Genomic DNA, 25,006 nt, shown 5'->3' with positions numbered 1-25,006 from the left:
GTGAGGGTCCTTGGCTTCATGCAGGAAAGAGTTCCAGAGCGAGCCACAGTTGAATAAAGGTAGATTTATTCAGAAAGATACATACTCCATAGACAGAGTGCAGGCTATTTCAGAAGGCAGGAGAAAAGCCACAAGGTGTGGGGGTTAGGTGCTCAGTTGAAACTAAAAGTAGATACACACTCCATGGACAGAGTGCAGGCTGTCTTGGAAGGCGGGGAGTGAGAGGCCACAAGGTGAGGTGTTACTAGTTTTTATGGGCTCGGTAGCTTTATATGCTAACAAGTAGGAGAATTATTCCAACTGCTTTTGGGGAAAGGACTGAGATTCTCAGGAATTGGGCCACCACCCACTTTTTGACCTTCTATGGTTAGCTTCGGAGCTGTCATGGTGCCTGGGGGAGTGCCATTTACCATGAGGACTATTTCCTTTTTTTTTTTTTCCTTCTTTTTTTGCAAAGTTCTACATACTGCCTTAATACCAATCCAGCCTTTTTGTCTTCTTTAATTGAGAGAATTAAACGGATCATTTTTTGGTTTGCTTTGCTTTTTACTCTTTTTATTCTGATATGATTCACTAAAGCTCCAGGATTAAGTGTGATTTTAATGAAGACAAGTTCTATGTGAATAGTAAATATCTTGTTAAACTTTATTTCTCAGGAAACACCTATCTTAAAATACCACATGGCAAATTTCGTACACATTGTAAAGACTAGTATGCAGTATGTTTGAAAGTGACCAGTAAATCCATCAAATATATCACCTTAGACTGTGTTCACAATTTACATTTTAGATTTACTGGTTTTATGGAAAAAAATGTGAGCATCAACAGTTCTTTATACCAACAAAGGAGCAATAAACTTTCCTGAAGTTATTTATCACTGCAATTCAGAAAAGTCCTATTTTGTGAGAGGTAAAGCCTAAAAATATCTTCCTTCCAGCAGGACCCAAAATGGGCCATCAAAAAATAAGTAGGGTTTGTTCTAAGAACACATGGTGTGACTAATGAGAGAAATAAACAAGAAAGCTAATATTACACACACATTTCCCAGAGACATAAAAAAGGGTTTGCCAAAGCGAAGACTTAGCCTGCCAAAAATGAAAGGAAACAACTCTGTTGAAAAAAGGTACAGAAGAATCAGGGAGGAAAAGGGACTTCCTGGGTTTTAGGCTGTGTTCTGGTGGCCTTTCTCTGCTGTTGCCAAGACTGCAGTTGTACGCGATGGTGTTGATGAATACTCACGGCTTGATAGGAGTCATGAAGCGTCTCCATTCAATTATCTTCCCCTCCTACCAACTTCTCTGATGTCTGAAATGCCATATTTAGAAACACCACCTACCTCTATAAGGAATTGGTGATGTGTAAAGAAGACAGGTATCTCTGGGAAAGGTAGTTGATCATTTTTCCTTCGTTAACAGCCTCATTTTAGGTGAGTGGGGTCACTGGCTAAGGGCATGCTTTGAACAGAAGGAGCTAAAGCAAAGCACACCAGAGCATTGTCTGCAAGTCTAGGATCTGGAAGTTAAAATAAATAATTTCCCCAAATAAATTCAATAAATGACTACATGGTCCTAGTCAGCTAGGGAACCATGAAGAGTGTTGGATGTTATACAGAAAGGAGAGGTTTAGCAAAGATACCCTGAAGGAAAAGAGGACACTGAAAAAGAAGAGAGCATTAAAGGAAAACTTTCTGGTGCGAGGGAGATAGCTCAGTGGTAGAGCATGTGCTTAGCATGCATGAGGTCCTGGTTCAATACCCAGTGCCTCCATTAAAAAAACAAAGCAAACAAACAAACAAAAAAACCCTTCCTATGTACACGCTGAAAATAATAGAACCAGAGCTCATGAATATTTATAATCTGTTTGTTTTTCCCATGCTAACAATCACAATGGTTCTAAACCTAAGCTGTGACCACAAAAGAAGCAGGAAGAAAAATGTTGATAAAATTTAGCAATCTGAAAAATAGAATTTATCATAAAATGATACTGGATCTGTTTATTTTTTTAGTTATTCCCAAAAGAGAGTCCCTTTCCTTTATGCCCTGCTAAATCAGTTTGAACAATTTTAGTTAAAACCTCTGTGTGCAGACACGCTGTGCAGCTCCGCTTGCACAGGGATCAGAACACACACTCTGCTGGCAGCTGTGGCAAGTATGGTAGTACTTGTGCCTGTTTCTAGCATTTTCAGTCACTCTCGAAAATCATTAGCTCTAGGACTCTCTTGTACACTTCCATCATTCAGATTGAAAATTGATTTGCTTCTATCAACTTTGTAAAAGGGATGACTTTAGAATTGTCTTTTAGTCCATCAGAAGTAAATAAATATTTTGTGCCCATGTTAACTGAAAAGAAGAAAATAGCCTTTTCAGCAGTGTTACAAAATCTGCATCCTCAAAGAACTTGGAGGGAACAGATGAGATCAGTAGTTCTCAACAGAGGGCGATTCTGTCCCCCAGGGGATATTTGGCAGTGTCTGGAGACATTTTTAGTTGTCAAGGCTATGGAAGTGTGGAATCCAGTGGGTAAAGGTCAGAGATGCTGCTGAATATCCTACGGTTCACACGAAAGATCCCCCCCACACCAATAAAAAATTATCCAGCCCAATACGTTGGTAGTGCCAATGTTGAGAAACCCAGGAAGTTCCTTACAGTCTAAGAAGGCTTAAAAAAAAAAAAAAGTCCCATCTGACAATAATCAGTTCAGGGCGAAGTGATCAGGGTATCTCAAAGATGAATGAATTCTTTCATGCCACTAGACTGTTTCAAAATATTATAACTAGGTCATTCATTCAGTGTGCCAAAGAGCTGAATCCAGTTAATCCTAAATGCGTTCTTTAAATGGAGAATGTCTTGATCGTTAGGAAACCCTAGTAGAGAAATGTGCTTTCTTTGAAAAAGAATACCTAAATTTTAGAAGGAAGTTTCCCGAATAGTTGTCAAAGAGGAAAAAAAAAAAACAAAACCAGATTTTATTTTTTACACTTAATTCCCATACCAGCCGAAAGAAAGATCTGTGTTAACATGTGGCTCAAATAAATAAACGGCCGGTATTCTTTTCACCACAAATATCTTCAAATAACTCAGTTTCCTATATGTGTTATTTATGTTTTTCTAGAACTTTAGTGTGATAACCTATTACATTTGTTACCATACATAATGGTAATTTCTATTCGTTGACTTTTTTAAAGGAAATTAGGAATAACTGAAAAGAAAATTCCAAGGAGTATTTGCTGTACGACTTTTGCCTTTGAGAAACTCTATTTACGAATCAGAATGACTTGAGAGTTATCCAAGTACTGTCTTGTGGGTTTTTTTCTTCATGCCAGTGCCAGCTTAGATCTTAAAGAATTATCTAGGGTTAATGAGAAGGAATTCTGAAGACTGTCGTCTACAAATACTAACCCCTGGTAGAAATGCATAATAAATGTATTGGCTGCCTGACTGGATGGGATAAGAGCATTATTTCAAGATATGTCTTGAAATAATCTGTTGCTTGATTGTTTCGAGTGAATTGGATTTGGACACTCTATTATGAAGAAGTGAGGTAAACTGTTTGTTCTCTGGCTTTTTAGCTAAGAATGAAACCTTGGCATTGCCTGCTGAATCTAAAACGCCAGAGGTAGAAAAAATCCCAGCACGGCCCATAACAGGTAATGAGATCCCTGTGTTATTAACTTTGAAAAAGTAAATAATGTATTTTTCCAAATAGTAAATGATTGACAAGACTATTTTTTTTTCAGTGAAGAGCCTGTAGGAAATTCATTTTAATTATTAGCACACAACAATAGGGGATTCTAGATGCAAAATGAGCTATTGAATTATATAAGTAATACGTAATGTGGAAGCTGTATTTTTCACTGTAAGTGAAAGTTGTTACCTCAACATTCTGAAATATTTTTACACTAAAATGTAAAAACATGGTTTGGGTGTTTTCCTTTTACAAGAAGACATTAGACCATTTTTCATTTCTTCACTTTCACAAATGATTAGTTTAGCAAAATGCCATTATCCCTCACAAATCCATGGTTTGATAAGTGTGAAAGTACCCTGGAATCGTTTAATAATAATGTCTCTTGAAGACTCACAATTTTTGTGTAGAAAATATGTAATAGTTCAGTAAAAATCCTTTAAAGAATAAATACAGTATGCATTTTCCCCATAGTTTATCAGCCGTTACTAACAAACATTCATCATTTCTTCTATGAATGAACTGCCCAAGTCCAGCCCACAGGGGACACATTATTCTCTGAACCACAGAGTTTTTGCCAGAGCAGTACCACCTCATCCAGTACTCTGTGAAACAAACATCTGGCAGGAAATCCCCCAGATCCACATTGAGCAAAGTAACTCCAATCTAAAGTGAATTTTTTAATCCATAAAGTTGCTGTGAATTGAAATATCAGTGATACTTACCTGTTACTAAACTCTTGGATTCATAACTGGTCCAGAGATGATAAAGATTGGTGGAGAAGTCAAATAACTTGATTTCAAGAAATAAAAATATTTCTGATGGAGTAAGAAGTTTACGGTCCTACCTAAAGGAGAGAGATGACCTTCCATCCCCCACCTTCATGGGAGTTGGAGCAGAGGTAGTATCTGATGCTGGAATAATGTATCTGAAGGAAATTTCTGGGTAGTTTTCTGATTTCAGTATAATTGGTCAACACCAAGAAAAGCAGAGGCATGACCCAGTGGAGAGTCCATCAATTTTTTTCCCAATTATCCTTTCTTCTCTTGGCACAGTATCTGATGGGAGAGTCTACAGATTTCTTAGTTTTCTGCCAGACTCTCCTCAGAATTTTCCACTTCAAAAACACTTAGGCGAACACCATAACTTATTATTCATTGTTATTGTGTTTATTTTGTGTCCTTCCCCTAAAAAATTCTGGTATCATGTAGCTCACAATTCATTCCAGATCTCAGTGATCCTGGTTCTTATTTCTCAAAAACTATTTACCTGCGGGTCATCTTTGCCTTTGAGTTAGCACTTGAAACAAACTTGTGTCTCGGCATTTGAATCCTTATCATTTCAACCCACTTCCAAGCTTTGCATGTTGACTGCAGTTGGGAAGAAAGAAATCTTAAAACGTAATACCCTTTTTTGCCCTGGGTCATTCTTTTATCTGCCCAGTTATTAACTCATTTCATAAATATTTACTATGTGCTTGCTTACTATACCCCAGACGTTGTGCTAAGACAGAGGAATTAAGTTATGATTAATCTGATAAGTGCTTCCATGGAGGTCAATTCTGTGCGCTTTTTGGAGGATGTGGAAACTGGACAAACCCAGAAAGGAAGGCTTGGGAGGAGTTTGGGCACTGGGGCAAGCCAGAGAGCCCTTAACTTAATTAACTTGAAGACAATTGGTCTGTGCAAGTATCAGCTTTAATTCCAAAGGACAACAAAAGTGCCTTATATTCTTCAGTTGTGCCATCATTTTATCTTAATTTGTAAAGTTGTCTTTTTTACCTTTCAGTGACTCCTGAATCAGTTCCAAGAACCACTAAACCCACTGTGTCTAGTGCATTAGACATTTCAGAAACAACACTGGGTAATTCTAAGAACTTTTTTTTCTTCAAAAAAAAAAAAAAAAAACCCACCTCTCAGCCCTCATAGAAAAGAAGAGTAACCCCAGTGCCTTGGCTTTCCCACCCTCCCCACTTTTCTCCCCCATTACTGGCAGTAGTTCATCTTCCTATTTCTTGGACCAATTCCATTAAAGAGTTAACAACATGTCTTGATCCTGGTGACTAATATTCTAGGAAGCTCTGGATGGTAGGTGCTAACTGCACACCCTTTTTACCAGTCCCTTGGGATGTCTAGAAAAACAGAATGTCAGGTTTCTAACTTACAAAGCCTGGAAAGGTGGAAGTCTTGACTATGTCTGTGCTTTCCATTTTGGTTGGCTTTTCCAAGTCCTGTGTGTACTAAACTTAAGGAGAATCCCCGAAAGTGTCCTGTCTTTTAATAAGAATTTCATGCCATGCAAGTTAGCTGCTTCTTGGCCCAAGAGAATCTAACTTGCTTTATTCTCTTCAGAAAAAAAGGAACAGCATGTACGTATTGTGTTCAGTACTTGTGATGTTGATCTTCCATGCCACACCATGGCCATTTGAAGGTACACCTTCAAATTATAACAACTATGTAAAACTTTTCCAGGGAAAGCCAGCTATTTGCATGAAAGGCATCAGCTGCCCAGTGCGCCCTCTGTTAGGAGCATGCCTACACCATACGGCTAAACCACAGCATCAAATCCCGACTCACAGAGTCTCTAACTGAATTCTTCTTTATTGCAGCTCTCAGGGAAAGGACCCCCGAAACATCGCAGACTATTTTAATACCTAGGTTTGAATTCCCACTGAGCACTCTAGGTAAAAATTATTAAACAATGCAGCTTCTTTTTACCTTGGAAATTTTATGCATGGTTGAAAGAAGTCCTAAGCTAATTCATTCAAATTTATCTCCTCACAGGAAAGAAGGCACACATGGCTTATAGAACAGTAAACTCCCCAACACCAAGCCCTTAAATGTTATAAAATCTTTATTTTATAATCTAGGATCCTAAAGAGTCCTTCTCTATGACAAATCCTTTGGTGATTTTCCTTTGTGGTGGTCATATTTTGATATTATATTTGATTCTCTTCATTCAAAAATCATTGTGTCACTGAATAAATTATTTTCTGTATTTTTTCCTAAGTATCTTTTTACTCCACTGTTTCTCTTGAAAAAGAAGATACGTTTATGATATTTCTGCAGACTGCTTCTTAGAATTTTTGGAATTTGAGTGCAATAGCAAAAAAGTTCTTGGGGGAGCTTAAATATAAAGCCATGTAGTTACTGAAATTCGATTTTTTAAGGCTCTTAGAGGGACATTTTCTGGTTCAGATTTATGTGGTTTAAATGAAACATATCTGAGAGTATACATACACATAGCTAAAGAAATTGGGATACTAGTTTAATAAGGGTAAAAAGAAGAGCCCAAACTCCTCAAATTTTGTGGCTTGATTATTAAAAATGTAAAAAGAAGCTTTCTCATATTATCCATCATTGAAACGCAGGAGTAAGAGGTGGATACTAACAGTCCCTTACCTTACCTGAGTAGCTTGCATTTTCATGTTTGTCTTCGGTTTTTGCAAGCTTGAGATTTTAGAAAGCTTTTCTCTTACTTGCTCTTCAAGTCGTAACATTTCTTATGTGTTTCATTGCAGCTCCAAAAAGGCTTCCAGAATTTCCTCAGGCAAAAACACCTTTCCCTTTTGAGAAACCTGGGGGAACCTTGGGTAATAACAGCACCTTAAGTCTGGTATTAGAAGTGGGTGGTGATTGCTTCATTCTGTAGGACATGATTACTGGATTCTACCTCCGCACACCTCAGTGAGCTGATGAATTCAGTTAACTCAGCCAGACAAGTGGTTGATTTGATTAAAAAAACAAACAAACAAAAACCTATTGGCTTTTCTACAAATTCAGTAACAATCATCAATCTGCTATTTCCATAATAGTTTTCTATCCTCAAAAAGATTGAGAGTATGACACCAAATTTTGGTCTCTCTCTAGTCACTACTCAAATGCTCTGGGAGCATATTGATTTCTTCCTGATGTACAATGATTTTTAATTGGATCAGTGTGTGCTTTTCCTTTCAGGCTACTGGTGGCCACTTAACCACACCAGCAACCTATTCCTGTCTCTTTCTCTTCTCAAAAAAAAAAAAAAAAAAAAAAAAAAAATTTCACCAGTGAATTCCGTTTCTTTTTGCTGTAGCTTCAAGTGAAAAACCGTGGATTGTGCCTACAAGTAAAACATCTGAAGATTCCAAAATCCTACCGCCTCAAACTGGTAATTGCATTCTTTTTTTAAAAAAATAGATTGGAGCACAGTGTTGGATAACTTCTCTTGTTTTTGTTTTTATAGGTTTTTTTGGTGATTATCCATATACTTTGTAGTAAATGGTAAAGCTGTCATTCTTGATACTTAGATGAATTTCATTTTTTTTCCAATACAAAAGCAAAATGATTTTGCATTCGTTTTAAAGATCTGTGTTTTCATGTCTGGATATATAATTAGAAGTCTGGCAAGGAGAGGAACTGCAAATTGGCTCACTGAATTTCTAGAGATCTCTTTGGTGTCATGAGAGCAGTAACAAAAATAAGCACCATCATGATCTGATTTAACAGTATGAATTTAATATTTCCCTTGCAGGTAGATATTTGCTTCTGTATCAGTAAAATATTCAGTCAACATTTGAGAATTTACTATGTGTAAGATATTATTGCTAAGTCCTAAAATCTGTAAGCATATTGTGATACAGAGGAAAGACCACAGCTCTTGGCACAAGTACTAAACCTTGGTTCCAGTTCTGGTTTTACTACCAACCATATATTTTTTATTTTTCTCTACTTTCCTGGATCTAAGTTTGCTCTTTTGTAAACTGTAGCACTTGGCTTTTTTCTCCTGAGACTTCTTGTGTTCCAGCACTAAAGCAGATTGAGAGAAATAGCTTCTCTTTTTAAAAAACAGATTTTTCTCAAAGAGTTTTCTCCTTTACATCTTTTCTTTGATGTCTAGCAGTCAACTAAAGAAAATATTCAACATAAGAAAACCTTGCAAACCACTTTGTGCGATTATTTCCATGATTTTTGTTTTACTTATTCGTATTTTACTTTAATGAGCCTTCTAGTCGTGATTTTTTTTAAGTACAGATAATTAGTATATAATATAATTAGAAGTTGATGTCATGATGTTAAATACACCAACACTCTGTGGTATTCTCCAGCAAGGAGACCAGCAGAGGATTGGTTTGAGGAAGGATGAAAATGAGCTACAGATGCATAGATCTTCGTCAAATTGTCATTTCTCTAGGAAGTGTAAGGTTTGATCTTAGCAAAAAATACAAGGATGGTATCAAATGAAGTCAGCATGTCTGTTACAGTCTCCCCTAGTTTTCTGAAATGGGAAAACACTTGAAAGTTGGTGATGGTTGTCAGCCAATCCAGAGAAGCCTCAAATTCTAAGCCCTGGTTCCCCTTGTCACAGACCCTGAAACTCTAGTGCAGTTACTTAATGTGGGTGCAAAAACACCTTCAGCAGTCCGGGTCACCTGAATCTGAAACCCAGTTTCTGGGTAGAGTTTTAGCCTGAGCCTCTAGTTCTGTTGAACATCCCAGGGGCGCAGCGGCACTGACCGTGGAGCAGTGGCTGGTGTGGGCGTGCGTGATGGCTGAGCTGCTGCCTTGTGCCAGGCCTGGCCTGACTCTCACGTCCTTTGTGAGTATTACGTCTCCCGAACCAAAGACTTTTGGGCCCACTGGACTAGATGAACTCTTGGGTCCCTTTTATCTCTTAGCTTTAGTGTTACAAACGCAGGGAACATAGAATCTTCCTGGGTTTCATTAAGCAGCCTCTAGATTTTTGGTGTCTGTGATTATTTAAGAGCAAACTGGCCAAAATCTCAAGGAAACCATTCATGAAGTTGTAATGCCTGGGACACGAATGATATATAAAGCCTGAATGCAAGCAAACAGTGGGGCATAGGGAGACTGTGTTGGGGGTTGTAGAGTTACAGAGAGACAGAGTTAGATGAGATTGGAAATCCCAGTAAAAGGAAGGTTCCTTTGGCCTTTAATGACAGAAGAGGAATATTCTGGTGTCGCCGTGATGGAGTATGAATAGTGGCCAATGCAGCGGGAAGCAGTTTCATTATTCAGCTGCCTCTCTCCTGCCAGGGCCACCTTAGGCTGCCAGACAACTTCCGAAACCTGTCGACTGCCAGCTGTCACCCTCTAGGTGACGTGCAGGAGCTTGGCACGGGCTGTAACAGTTCAGTAGGTGTGATTGCGGACATGAGCATTAGCCACAGGAGCGTCCTAGCCTGTCCTTACAGCAGCCTTTAGTTTTTATATCTGTGCCACTTGGTATGATTTTGGCCAAGCAGCATTGGCGTCGCCGGGGAGCTTGTTGGAAAGGCAGAATCTTGGGCTCTACTTCACATCTGTTGAATCAGGATCTGCTTTTTAACAAGCTCTCTAGGTGGTTTGTGTGAATATTAAAGCTTGGGGAGCACCTCCTTGTCACTGTAGTCTGTAACATTTTCCATGGTGTGGGTAAAAATCATCCAGTGTGGTCAGTTATAGAAGAGAGGGCCTGGTTTCTCAAAGTGGGTAATTAAGTACCTCTTGTTTCTGCTAATGCTTGCAACACTCCTGTCTAACTCTTGTATTAAGTGTTCTATGGCAGCTTCCTAACAGGTTAAATTTCAAAGTAAAATTTATCAGGTGTGTTATTTGTGATTTAAAGAGTTGATACACTCACACAGTCCTTTCATTCATTTCAGCCTTGTTTCTTGATTGATTTTGTGTGACTTTACACATGCACTAAGTTTCTATTTCCTATTTTGTTTCAACCTATATGATTATTTCCCAGTTACTCACATGACTTCCTAATGCAGTTATTTGAGAATGAAGACAAGAGAGGTAGAGGTAGTACCTGAACACCGGTCCAGAAAGTCATTGGTCCGGTTTTTGTTGTTAGATCTTTTGAAGAAATGATATATTTCAGCTGGTATTAATGACATTATTATAGCAAAATGAATACATTTTGTTTTCTCTGTTGGGGTACAGTGCATCTGTATTTACTATGTCAATTCCTTTCAGCCAATGACCACCAGGAACACACCTGTATTTGAACAAACTTAGGTTGATCTACTTATTGTGACAATGGAGAATGCAGACCAGGAGGAACTGTGGATTTCTTAGTAAGAGGATGTTGGAAAGACATTATGGGATTTGGTTTTGTACTAGGTAATTTTGGGGAGGGTTTAAGGAAGTGAAGCTTTGCTCTGAATTGGTTGCTGTCAGAAAGTGGGAGTAATCCCTGATTGAATATCTTAATAATTCTTAACTAAAAGGCAAGAAAAGAGGAGTGAAACTGAAGATGTGACTGATAAAGACATGAACCAGAATGCGGGGACAGTAGTTTCTGTGTTTGTGCATTTGTGTTCCACACAGTTACAGAATGGTCTGGTTTTTGTCTTGGTCCATCTTGGTCACCGACTGAACTTGTCTGATGGTGGTATTCTTTTAAATTGTCAATGTCAGCAGGAGAACACAACAGCCTAGCTGTGGCCTGGCCAGCATCCCGATGCCAAGGGCTGCTTTTCTCTTTATCAGCCATTAAATGGTTTATCATTACCTTTTGTAAAATTCATTTTGCTTCAGCATGTACTAGATTTGTTTTCCACATTTACTTCATATTCTGTATCAAATAATCAGAATGCACACTCTCAGAAAGATTTCTGTATTACTTTTAAATCTAAAAGGATATGTGGAAATTCTAACATGCACGTTGAAATCACTTCAATAGTTTATGGCAAGAGTGGGACAGGTTATTGGGAATTTGGAATAGCCTAGGAAATCCGAGAGGTGTAGCCATCAGATGTATTCTTCCCCACTTTTGGCCTATTGGCCCTAGTCTTTGATTAGTGCTACGTTTTGTGATCTCATTATTTGGAATTGTAGTTGATATTAAACCTTCTCTAAAGTATGTTTAAGTGGGATTGATTGATTTTGATTTCCCTGGCACATCCAATTTTCCTTAAAGTACAGAAAGGAAATTATAAAAATCTGCTCTATAACTATATGACAGGATGTAAACTTACTTATAAATTCTGTATTAAGAGAGTTGGTCACATTTTAGAAATACTTAAGTGCTTGTAACAATCATTCAGAAAAGTTAATCTTTCTGGTGATGTAATAGAATTGGTCTTGGGTTCTATTGGAAGATAGCCACTTGACTATGATTTCTGTTCCTATAGAGTGAGTTCTAGAAAAGTTCTCAGTACCTTTCACCCCTGGATAAATTGTGCATGCATGTGTGCATACTTGTTGGATTACTTCTCCACTGGAATAATATAATTTTGTATTTGCATAGTAGTGTTCTATTAAGAGATTCAAAGGGTTATATATATACCACCAGATTGACCTTCCAGAAGTCCCTGGAAGCAAAGCAAGTTATCATTTTCTTTTATCGTAAGGAGATATGTGAGAGACTGGTCTCTGAGCAGGTAGAGGAACAAAAACTAGATCCTCATTCATTTCTTTCCTATGCTTCTCTCCAACAAACCACTCCAAGTTAAAAGTGAAACAATGTCATATAGCTTGCTTTGAAATTTTTGCAGAATAGCTTCACAGCAGAATAAATTCCATGTTCTTATTAGGACCAGGTCCCTTCTAGATTTTTAAGAGACATCAAGTGGTCTGAGAGAAAGGCTGGCCTGTCCCAGAGTTCATTCTCCTTGTGAATGTGATCACTGATCTGTGAGCTATAGGGTGAGACAGAGCTGGGTTAATAAACCGATAGCTCAACAATTTGCCACTTATACATCTGCAGACAAGTAATTTAACCCCCGAGAGCTTCAGCTTCCCCATCTATAAAATGGAAATAATATAATAATTTTCATTGGATTGTTATGTCTTAGGAATAATGTGTAAGTCACTTAACCTAACTCACAGTACTGAGGAAGCCCCACTAACATTTCTTTAATACAGTTGGCCCTTGCACTGAATGCACCCTCTTCCCACTATGCTACACTGTCTATCCCAAACTTCCCAAATTGCCGCAGACACTCAATAACAACAATAAATTTTTTAATTGATAAAAAGAAAGAAAAGAAGCAAGGGAGAAAATACTCTAAGCTCATACATACAAAAACATACCAAATGATTCTTGGGTCTTCATTTCACTTGTGTAAAAATGTTTAGGAAGGATGGAAAGGACACGTGCCGTGTGATTTGAAGAGGCCTTGCAACCTGTGAGAATGGCCTGATGATGTCCTGTTAACCCCACGGCAGAGATGCTGAATCGTATCACACGGCTGCACCATTTGGTTAGAGTGGAAGCCTGCATCATTCTGTAAACTGGACTCTGAGGCCTTGGCTCAGGGAGTAAAATGATACCACGACCAACTCGATGTGTTGTCTGCGGGCATCAGAAGTGGGAGAAGCAGCACACATGTCGTGTATACATCCCTCCATAGATGGGGCATACGCATGACTTCTAAAGCCTTTTATAATTGGAAGAGGAGGATGGAAATCAGTGTTGTGTTTCCGGCTGGCTAATGCTATCAGTGTTAAGCCTCTTTAACTTACTTGGTCATTCCCTTAAAAACCATCATTTAGTACCAGGAGGAATTTTAAGCCAAAATTAAATCAAGAAAATGGTTTCTTTTATAACCCAAGATAATCCAACATGTTTATTTTCATCTTTAGAAAACTCTCCTGCCTGTTCTTCCCCTAACATGTTCCGACAAACTGCTTTTTCCTTCTCAATGTGTCGTAACGTATCATTTTGTGTTACTGTAACTTATTAAGATGACAGTTCTTCTGGCACAATTATTTCCCCTTGAGCAATAAACAGTTATCTTTAGAGATGTCTCTTGACAGAACTAAGGATGGTCAGCCTCAGTCTTTTCATTAGAACCCACTTCGCAAGCTCCCTTTAGGAGTTCATGGCTAATTATTTTTGGTGTTTAATTCTTCCTGTGTGTACTTAAGCTCTATAAATGACTTAAAGACTTGAAAGGTGAAGTGATCAGTCTACTCAAGGAGTGGTCTACTCGTTGGAAAGTTCTGGCCCCAGGTTTGCTCAGTGGGCTCGAAAAGAGGTTGAACTCTACATTTGGACCTTATTGTCCACCCCTGAGGTGTTGATTAGCACAAGTCTGGCCCCCAACTGGATTAAGCCCTAGAGAGGGAAAAGAAAAATTGGAATAAATGGTGGCGTTGATACTTTGAGATCTGGAAAATAGAACTCAAGTATAGCAGATGGTTTACAGATTTCCTGTGGTCTCTTAGAGATTTATAGTCTCAGCCTTTGGGTTTTCTTTGTGAGTATTTTCTCGCAGTCAGGATTTTCAGACTTCAAGGCCAACCAGAAAGATATTTTATGTTTCCATGAATTGAAGAGAGTGTTATTTGCTTATGTGAGTGGCACTGGAAACTCTGTGTGTGGTGTTTGTGAATACTCTTTTCATCCAGCTACTTCTTGATGGTCCTCTTGTATTTTCTCCTTGTTTCTTCCATATGTGCTTAGGAGTCTGTTTCCATGCAGAGTATGGCCACACAAGCATATGGCAGGTAATTGTGTAGCAGAGGAAGAGATTTGTGCGCATGTGTGTGTCATAAAATAAGTAAAGGACCTGTTCATTTATTCTCCTTGATTTGTACTAAGAGCATAAACTACCCAACAGTCAAACTCATTGTTCACTGTAATGGGAATCTTACAGATTAATTCCATGGAGTCTCCCTATGACCCAGGCCCTGGGGTAAATTTTGCATAAAGAGCATGACAGAACAATTTATGTCCTAGTGAGTTCATGCAGGCTTTCATCTAAGTACTTTTAAAAAGAAATCTTCCCCATAGCTATTAATATTCATGGAATTTGGATAAAATAAACGGATAAAATCCTGATAACTGGACATGCTTTGTCTATGCTGCATTGATTCCAGAGCAATAGCAAAGTATTTTTAGTGTGAATTTTGCATTTAATCAATTTTTTAAGAGAGAAAATAAAATGTACAACCAATGAAACAGAATTTAGCAATGCAATTTTAGGAAGTTATAAACAAATGGTAATGTGACTTATTTCATATCGTTGTTGTGTTTTCTGTGAAATATAAAAGTAAAGTTTAGTAATCATGATTACAAGTTACTATTGTTTTTTGAAAGAAATTTGCTATTTATAACCTTTGAATTGGAAATAACTATTGTACTCACATTAGATGGTGCAAATTTTGGTACCATTTCTGTTCTGTGAACGTAAGATTAGAAATAGTACTTAATGTTGAATAGCTGAAGCATTTCACCCACTAAAGTAAACATTGGTGATAGAAGATGTTTGCCCCAGTGAATCTCAATTTCATTGTCTAGAAAATGGAGATACTACCCCCTTAGCTATAACATGGGGCAAATGTCTACCTCATCTATTTTTCAGGTATGTTTAGAGACTTAAATAAGCTAATATATGAGAAAGTGCTGTGCCAACTGTAAAGGGCTGTCCAGACATCACGGTGGTAGCTTTTACGAAGTAGAAAGACTGAGCTGTAGGCTTTGTGCAAATAACCTCAGTGTGACCGCTCTTTTCTTCTTTGGAAACCTCTCCTTAAGTTGCCATCTGACTTCATGTATGTTTATACTTTTTTTTTTTTCTGAAGTATAGTCGTTTTGCAATGTTGTGTTAATTTCTGGTGTACAGCATAGTGATTCAGTTATACATATATATATATTCCTTTTCATATTCTTTTTATTATAGGCTATTACAAAATACTGAATATAGTCCCCTGTGCTATACAGTAGGACCTTGTTGTTTATATCTTTTAGACATAGTGTGTATCTGCAAATCCTAAACTCTCAATTTATCCCTCCACCCCACCTTCTCCCCCTGGTAACCATAAGTTTGTTTTCCATGTCTGTGAGTCTGTTTCTGATTTGTAAATAAGTTCACTTGTGTCGTTTATGTTTATACTCTTTGAAGCCACTTGATTTAGAGCTGGCACTACCTCATTGCAAACGTATAGCATTATGCTCACATCACCTAAAGGCCAGTGTCGGGGCTCACTGCATTAAAGGCCTTTAGTTCAGGACAAGAAGGACTAGATGCAAATCTTGGTGATTGCTGACACATTAGTGACAAGACCAGTAGCTCCCAGCCAAAACCACTCACACCTACATAAAACTGTGCTCCTTTAGCCAGCATGTCATGAAATCTTTAAAAATTAATAAAAAATTAATACCTTCTCTTTTGTTTTACCTTTTCTTTTAAAAGCAGCTTATGATGTTTTCTCAAGCTCTACAACATCAGATGAGCCTGAAATATCAGAGCCCTACACAGGTATACCCAGCCTCTCAATTCATTTTTTGGATGCCAGGTGTTCTGACAATACCACACCTGGTTCCCTCTGCAGAGTGAAAAAGCGTTCTCTTCCAAGCCTAGAGGAGGGAAGGGGCAGTCTGTGTCAGGGAGATGAATTCTACCCACTTCTCCCATTGAGTGATTATTTCTTCACATCCATCAGTAAATTCTACCACGTGTGGGAGATGCAGATAGATTAGGTTACCACTGAGGCACAGTGAAACCATGGCCTGTTGCTCTGTTGTTCAGAATCATCCTTAAAAGATTTTAAATTCTTAAAGAGTTTTCTCTAGAGCAGTGGTTCTCCAGTGGGGGTATTTCTGCTCTCTTCCCCTCTACCCCCGAAACTTCTGGCCATGGCTAGACATATTTTGGATTGTCACAAATGGGGAAGGCGTTACTGACATTTAGACACCAGGGATGCTGCTAAACCCTTACAATGTACAGGACAGCCCCCCACAACAAAGAATTATCCAGCCCTTAAAGGGCAGTAGTGCCGAGGTGAGAAATCCGGCTCCAGGACATGTCATTCACTCATCTGCAGAGGTCCAGCTGGGTCTAATCTTTGGCCTTCACTTACTGCCCCATCTGCAGTGACTTTAACGCAGTCCAGTAGCTCCTTTTAGCAAGCGTTTGTTAAGCGCTCACTAAACAAGTTCCTGCAGGAGATTCAGAGTAAATAAGACTGGTCTCTGCCACACAAAGACATATGTCTGGTATTTTTTGCATGGCCTTAGCTCTATGCGTGCCCTGACAAAGGTAAATAATTTTAAACGGCAGCAGAAAATAAGGAAAAAAATGAAATAGAATGCTTAGAGTGGGTTCAACCAGTAGTTAAGAAGCAGAGGGAAGGAACCTGAAAAACCAGTTGAAAACAAGTTGACTATATGAAACACGGTTTTATCATGGTTTCTAACATTTAAAATATGTACGTTTTTAAAAGTGAGCTCATCTTCAACTCCTAATGAATCACTAGGTTAAAAATATTCAGCAATCTCTCAAGTATGCTTGATGTTTTTCCCCATTTGAAGCATAATTTATTACTCATGAATTTGTATTTTATTCCTGGGGCCTTCTACGGCTTTTATAAATGTTGACATTTATTCCAACAGCAACAAGCGATCTGTTTCTGGATTCTGTCCCACCTAAAACTTCTAGAACTCTTGAACAGCCAAGGGCAACACTGGGTAATGTTTTTAACAGAAAAATTGTACTTTGTTTTCCATCAAAAGAAAATTCATGTGAATGCCTTTCTTCCAAGTGACCATTTCATTCCATCACATCTAATCATTTATTTCTTTCCTATTTCTGAATATAATACAAATTTTTTTCCTATAATGCAGGCATCTTGTTTCCATTTTGGGCTCTCTCTTTCCTTTTTTGAACTGTATAGATGATATGTTTTCCATCCTTAAAAGAATGAAAAGCTTTGAAAGCTGCATGGACATCTTCATCACCCATCTCATCCCATCTCATGTGTTTGTGGCCTGCATCACCTGTCTCCCACGCATTGAATCTGCCTGGAGTCAGCTGCTGAAAAATTTCATTCTGACCTTTCCCCCACTTTAAATGATCATTTCATCCACCAGCTTTCAAGACCACATGCATTTTTCATCCTCCGTCATGCACTGGTAGCATGTGCTTTGTAACACCATCTAAAAGCATGTTGAACCTCTTAAAATGCCTCATTTTAACTGGAATTACTTGGTGGGATGGGGGATTTGTGTTTTCAGCTCCAAGGGAAACACCGTTTGTTCCTCAAAAACCGGAAATCTTTACCAGTCCTGAAATGCAACCTACAACACCTGGTAACTAATGACATTTATTTAGTTGTGTATTTTGAAAAAATAGATAAAGTGATAAGAAGAATCAGTCATGTTGGCCTTTTCAGAAAATTTTCGGCAGTAAATATTTCCCTTCATTCTCTACCATGAAATTCTTTAAAGAAGTGGGTTATCAATTGTACTTAGCCTTGTGATGATCCTCAAAGAATCTTCATAATCTTGGTGCCTACATATATATTTTTTTTAATTGAGCTAAAATGAATCCATAATACTGATTTCAGATGAACAACCTAATGATTCAGTCTTTGCACAGATTATTTTGAAGAATTATTTCCTTTGTACCCTTCTTTCAAATTTTCCCAACCAGAAAAATAGCAGTGAAATTATAGATGATACTTGTTTTAAAAGATATTCTCTTCGGTTAACGTTTAGATACCACTTGGTCAGAGTATTTTTCTCAAAGTAGTCTAAGTATAAAGAGAACCAAGTAGGCTCTGTAGTCCTGGCCGTGATGAAGAAAGATGAGTGAAAGCGGGGAACTCAACCTGTATTCTATGACAAAATTATTGGAATCATGAAGTTCATTAACTCCTGGTGAGGTTAGTAATGACCTACAGAATTAAAGAAGTTCTAAAATTTCCATTCTCTAAATTCCAAGTACTTGTGCTTCTCCCCCGCTGTGTGCTAAACCATCTCTTGAGTTCTTAACTGTACCTTGTATTCCTAAATTCCTCCCTTTCTGGGACATTTAACTGAACAATGTACCTTCCATTTTCACATAGACATTGAATTCCTTTGGCCCAATCAACACTTACTTATGGAGCACCTACTGTGTATAAAACACAGTGTGGGGCATTCTAGGGATACAAAGAATTAAAAAGCAGTTCTTGTACTCAAGAGATTTACAAGTTTATAGCTACAGTCTGATTGATTCCTGAGGAGTATCATTTATCAAAGCTCTACTAAATCTTCTTTCAGCTCCCCTGCAAACTACATCTGTCCCTTCTACTCCTAAACGACGCCCCCGGCCCAAAACACCAAGAACTAAACCTGGTAAATAATTGTCTCTTTAACCTTTCAGGACATTTAATTCCAAATAGATATTGTCTACCTCCTTATCATAAAAAGAAATGCTATGATTCTATAGATTAAAAGTTCTTTATAAAATCTGAAATTAACTGAAGATGAATAATTAATGCACAATAATAAAAATCAAACATTTTCAAAAAGATTTTATTGAAAATTATCTAAGTGATGTTCTTGCATGTAAATTTTGGCATAAACCTAGAAACAAGCCCTCCTGTTACAGCAATATAGAGTGTAATTTATTTTCCTGGTGTGCATCTGTATTTGAGGGTTTATTAGGCTACCAGTTCTTGTTTTTGGTGCAGAACACGTTTTCAGGTTTTGTACTAGGGCGATGGCTGAGATGGAGAGGACGTGACCCTGCCTTTCTCATTGCTCATAACCTTCAAAGATAATACATCATAAACAGAGAGTAACGTAAGATTATATACTCTGCTTGTGACGTTATGGTACTTTGCAGAAGCTCAGAAAAAGAAAGGAAGAGTTGAGGATGTATAGCCTTAAAATATGTGCAGGGTTTAGCCAGAGGGAAAGGGGAGGGGAACAATGTATGTTATGGCCCAGAGTTTGAGGTAGAGGTAGTTTATCACCTTAGAGGTGATATTCTTCATTGTGTAATGATAAACTCAGAATCATGCTCAATAAACTGGGTGCTGCTTATTCCATAGCTTATTTCCATTTTTTTATACCCTACACTATTATGACTGAATTTAAAAAGTCCTTCCCAGAACCTTTACTCACTGTGTACTTCCTAAACACTGACTAAATATGGTAGGATTTTAAAAGGGTCGTTCAGTTCCTCCTTGGAGGATTTTTTTTAATTGTCTCTAGAATATCTCAATATTTTTTTTTTTTCCTTTCCATCACCAGAAAGAACCACAAGTCCTGGAACAATTACATCTAAAATTTCTAAAAGCCCTGAACCTACACGGACGACACTGGGTAACAATATATCCGTAGTAGATGTGTTACTTCATTTCACATGGAAAATCCAGTATCCCCGCCTCTATGTCATGTCTCAGTCACTATTCTAATAGAAGCTTTTCTACAATACGACATATCTCATTCAGTACATCAACTGCATGGCTGCTATGGTTTTGGATGGCTGGCCCGACAGTTAGTGGATATGAACTCAGCACTTAGACATCATCCTGTACCTTGGAAAGCTATTAAACCTCTGGTGCTTTCTCATCTTCTACCCAGTCATTGTTTTTGAAGTTGAGTCTTATACATAGTTCTCTATTTTTTGGAGTAAAGCCCTCAAATTCAACTTGATCTGGAAAAAAGCTTTCTAGTATGATATTAGTAAAATTTCTTTATGCTTGCAGATCATAGTGGTACACCTATCAGTAAATACCAATTTTAAAACATTTTCTGGTGCTTTAAAGATTTAGATACAGTGGAGAAATGTGAAGTAAGGTACAAAATCAAGACGCTGATTCTGTTATTTTTTAAACCATGGGTTAAAATCACTGTCTTACTTTGTGTTTTTACTGTGACTATTTAGCAGCAATGCTATGTCTCTTGAAATGTTTTCTCAAACCAGATGAAAATTTAGTACTGTATTTTCATTAAATTCTGCTTGTGAAAGTTTATTTTAATGGAATAGTTCTAAAATCATTCCAGGTGATGGGTTTATTTCTCCTTAAAGTATAGGTTTTCCTTTTATGGTTTTAGACACTGTAATGCCTCAATATTGATTTGTTGATTATTTTGTTTCTTTATTTTTCCAGCTCCCAGTAAAACACAATTTATTTCTTTGAAACCTAAAATTCCTCTCAGTCCAGAAGTGAAACACACCAGACCTGGTAATTACCCCGAGTTTTATTTTGATCTTCCAAAAGTAGGATTGAAAAATCATTTTATGCCACTCTTTGGAGCAAGAACTTCTGCTTTGCATTTTGATATTTGATACATCTTTCCATGAAAAGAGCAAAAATGTGATGAGATGATCTCATTATAACCGGCCCCTCTGATATTATCACAGCATTGCTCTGAGCTACATGGTGGATTACTATGCTCACGACCATCACAGAGAAAACACAGAGATACAGTGATGTGTATGATTGAGGACTTCCTTGTCTAGAACTGCGAAATAGTTTCCAGTGCCAAAGCTGACTGGAATTTAGATCACACTGAACAGTAGCCTTTTAGCTGAGAAGTGGAGAAGTCTTTCCATCCCCTAAGAACTCTGCCTTGTTTGGGGGACTTCTCAGTTCTCAGGCTGCATGACCGGCAGTGGTTGTATTTTAATGTTCTATGACTTCTTTCTAAATGGAGCTGATTTCTGAACACTGACTTCTGTTTGCTTCTCAGGAGGTATTAGTGGTGTTTTGCTGAAGAAAAGAAGGCTTTTTTTTTTTTTTTTTTTTTTTTTTTAGCAGGGAGGGGTTATTCTGTGTGTGTAATTAAAAACAGAGACAGGTCCCTGCATAAGGATTGCAGGACATATTAAGTGATCAAATCTTCATTTTTCCTCTCTGTCCAGAATCTAGACAGCAGTCTTCAATGTTGATTTATAAGACTGTATATGGGGAACTTTGTCACTACTCATCATTTTCATCAAAAAGTTAACCCCTTAGCTCTGAGAAGAATCTATTTCTCTCTATAATGTTCAATGGATTTTTCATTAATGTGTATTTACAAAGTAGGATTGTTAAATCAAGGGATTTTCTGCTTAAGTGGGCATGATTTGTTCTTTGCAGTGAAATGGGTAAGGAAGAAAAATGTAACTTCTCAGAAAAAGAATTCTCATGACTCCTTTTAAAGAGGCAGTGAGATTTCCAGGTGTTGGAGGTGTCAGATGGAAGGAAATGAGGGATTAAGCAGAGGGAGTATAGATGATGCTGTGACCATGGGTGAGCGCTCCAGGTCAGAGAAATGGAATGAAGTATTCTGACGCCAAGAGGTTATTTGGAGAAAGAAGCATAGCTAATAAAACTCAAGAGCCCTAGCAGTTTAAATCAAAGAACTCTGACAGTTAGCTCTCAGAGAGAAGGGTTTAATGTACATTTGTTTAAAAGTTATGCCCAGAGGCCTTTAGAATGAGGTAGTAACTATTATATTTATACTATATTTTCAATAGGGGGCCATTACCAAGCAGATGGAGAAATATTCCTCTATGTTTGAGTCACCAAGTTTTAATAAATGTTTCTCCAATCTAATTATTTCTGTTATTACCAGATAAAATTTGAAAAATATTAAAAAAGTCTCCAAATGTTGATTACCATTTACACATGATAAGTGGTATTATTAATTTTAGTTATTTCTAGGGGGAAAAAAAGGTTTCTGAGGGGAAATTGTTTAATTCAAGTTAGGGCAGGAGGATGTGTTCTCATCACTCTAAGGTATTTGAGCAAACAGACTTCTTAATTTGACATTTCCTTTTAAAATGTGGGAAATTATTTGGAAGCCATTGAGTTTATGTTCCTTTGATCTCTACCTTCTAATCACCTAAGAACACGCACACTTCTCCCCCTTACAGCAACTACCAGTACTTAGAATCCACCTTAAACTTAAGCCAACTCGAGCTGACTTCAAGTAGTCTGTGGCAACGCAGAGTAATGGCTGGATCTCCGCAAACTATTGCTTGAGTTTTAGCTTTTGAAAATGCATTTACTTTATGGCAGCCACTGTTATAGCTCTGCTGAAGATTTCAGTTTCTAGCCAAGGTTCAGGAGAGCAAATAAAGCACCAAAAGCTTTCGGATTTGAGTCATCCATTGGCTTTCCCAGCCCTCTCCGCACACTCCTGTTTTTCCATTTCACTTTCCATCAGGCTGCTTTTCCTTTGGTTTTCCTTTGTGGTTCAACTAATGAGTAAAAACCCACATTGGTGTTGGCTTGTTTTAGAGGCAGAATCCAGCAGTTTCTTGAGAATCCCAGCCATCTACCGTGTGCCAGCTTGTCTGCCTCATCCAGTAGGAATTGTTTCCTTCTTAGTGAGTTGTTAAGAGTGTAAGAACATTCAACTCTTCAAGCCCTTAATGAACTGAAAAAAAGGGAGAGACCTCCGATTACCGGTGTTTGTGGCACACAGTTCTCCGACACGGTGGGTGGAATTGTAAATTGTACCCCTCGTTAGTCACAAATCCATGAGCGGGTTTTTACTTTTCTTTGTTTTGTGCTCGGGTGACTGGCAGTTATTTGCATGCCATTCAGCTTTTTTTATGGAACATTTTTATACCTTTATCCGTAACACCTTAACGCTGTGAAATGAGGAAGTCTTATTAGAAGATCTGTTTGTTTTTCATAAATACAGACGCTAATATTTTTATATGCAGCTTATTTGGAAGCTTAGTTGATGGGGTTCCAGACCTATTTGGTCTCAGTCTCAGGAATTCAAAAATGCTGATTTTTCTTTATGAAATTCAAAAGACAGCCTTCACAAAGATTAAAGAATGCTAAAAGATGCTACAAGTAGAAAATCTTTTTCACACTTGTAGAAGGCAACTTTGTAGAAATTAAAACATAAATTACAAACTTGACGTTTTAAGAGAAATTTTTGTTTTTGCTCTTTTTGGGTGTGGATGCTTTTTTTGATATTTATTATATTTAATTACTGATATTTATTTTCCTTTTCTCCTATAGAATCTGAGACACCCTATACTCCCTCCCCCCACCCCCAAACACTTTTAAGATTGCTTTGTGTATTTCTATCTGATACATCATTACAGCTTTGCCACTTCTCTGTTGTGATCTATTTCTGACAAGTTCTTGAGAAATCAGAATTCTTTTTTTGGACACAGACATTCTAATGAATGATGCCGCCTTTCAGTAGCACCTTGTGCTACTATGCTTTGCTTTCAGAATAAAGGAAAATTCTCTTTCTGAATTATTTATTGTTATATATTCTTTTTTAGTTGCTAAGAAGTCACTACTTGCTTCCCCCAAACTTTCTGTACCTCTAGAAATATCAGCGATAACTCCTGGTAAATGTAATATAAGAAATATCTAAATGCAGAATGAGTTAAGTTCTGTTAAGCTGTTGCATATTAATTATTTTCTTTCTGTAAGAAAAAAAGTCCATCTTCACTTTTCTGTTTCAAAAATTTGAGTTCCTTTTTATTTTCTTCTTGAAAGAAAAGAATTCTTTTCTGTAGAGTAAGAAACCTATGGTATGATCTACTTTTTAAGAGCCCAAACATTGTAACCAAACTATATTCAGCAAAGTATAATTTATAATCTGAATGACATTGGAGAGTTTATCTGTCAGACTATTTAGATAACATTGTTACTCATTTATTCAGCTTGTCGTGAAATCTGAGATTACTTTCTGACTTCTGTTGATTTGCTGATTTCAATAGAATAAATGTCGTATGTAAATCAATTTGTTCACCAGCAGTAGATGCTAATAAATCTGGGGAACACCATCTGAACACTTGTGGCCCTTTTTAGCCCATACATTCAATTCCTATTTTTTGTGAAAGAATGTCAGACCCAGTCAGGCTGAAAATCATCCCAAACAGAGCTCAGACATGGTTGCAGGTCTGACGGGTCTGTGGTCTCTTCCCATTTCCTTGGATGAAGCTAACCTTCCTGCATGAAAACAAGATGGCAGGTGAACCTCTTGGAGAGGCTACCCTGACCTCTCTTTAAAGTTGTATCTCCTCAGGCACGCAGAGGAGTGGTGGGGAAAACAGTTAAAAATCGACAACAAAAATTAGATTTCTCAGTTCTTTCTTCTATTGTAGCTTGGGGGGAGGCTGTGGGGTGATTGAGCTTTACGTCATAAGCCAATGGAATCTGATTGTTCACCAGTGAAAATTACCCTTGTGCTGGTAAAGGGTATTTAATTTCTACCTTAAGACGGTGCTTTTCAGCGTCCCCTTTAACACTTGCTTTCATTGCAGCACTGGAACCTGAGACTCCACCACCACCACAGTCACCAATAGGTAATGATGTTTCCTCCACTGAGTGAAAAAGAACTACCTTTATTTCACACCCTCTGCATTCAGCTTTGTTTTAAGCTTTGGCCTTTTAAAAATTATTTCTTCATTGTCCTTCAGATCTTTCTTTTCACCATGTGCACTCTCTGCCTGTGTCGGACTAAGCAGGGGTTTTGAGGCGGCCAAGCAAGCTGTGCTTATTTGGTCAGTCCCATTCCTTATGGTCCCTCCTTGTATTTGGGGAGCGTGCCCCGAGCTTGTTGTAGCCTGGCTATTGCCCACAGAGGTCCCTGGCTTCGCTAGGGCGTATTTGTCCTTTCACTGTGGGAGGCGTTTTTCTTACTTTTA

General features: G+C 37.9%; 1 protein-coding gene across 50 annotated transcripts in view; it reads left to right on the top strand.

Moving 5' to 3' along the window:
- Positions 1–25,006, top strand: part of ABI3BP (ABI family member 3 binding protein) — a 241,123-nt gene that overhangs the window by 113,773 nt on the left and 102,344 nt on the right. For 40 of the 50 annotated variants that reach the window (XM_074362316.1, XM_074362227.1, XM_074362217.1 and 37 more), the window contains exons 10-21: positions 3,569–3,646; positions 5,473–5,547; positions 6,293–6,367; positions 7,205–7,276; positions 7,759–7,833; positions 15,815–15,880; positions 17,014–17,088; positions 17,635–17,709; positions 18,664–18,738; positions 19,642–19,713; positions 20,505–20,579; positions 24,623–24,664. In XM_074362316.1, coding sequence (XP_074218417.1) covers positions 3,569–3,646; positions 5,473–5,547; positions 6,293–6,367; positions 7,205–7,276; positions 7,759–7,833; positions 15,815–15,880; positions 17,014–17,088; positions 17,635–17,709; positions 18,664–18,738; positions 19,642–19,713; positions 20,505–20,579; positions 24,623–24,664 — 855 coding nt within the window. The remainder of the gene's footprint in view (positions 1–3,568; positions 3,647–5,472; positions 5,548–6,292; positions 6,368–7,204; positions 7,277–7,758; positions 7,834–15,814; positions 15,881–17,013; positions 17,089–17,634; positions 17,710–18,663; positions 18,739–19,641; positions 19,714–20,504; positions 20,580–24,622; positions 24,665–25,006) is intronic. The other 10 variants (XM_074362362.1, XM_074362360.1, XM_074362280.1 and 7 more) reach the window with 8 other exon arrangements.

The sequence above is a fragment of the Camelus bactrianus genome, chromosome 1 (assembly GCF_048773025.1).
Source record: "Camelus bactrianus isolate YW-2024 breed Bactrian camel chromosome 1, ASM4877302v1, whole genome shotgun sequence".
Taxonomy (NCBI): domain Eukaryota; kingdom Metazoa; phylum Chordata; class Mammalia; order Artiodactyla; family Camelidae; genus Camelus; species Camelus bactrianus.
This window is presented reverse-complemented; position numbering and strand designations above follow the sequence as displayed.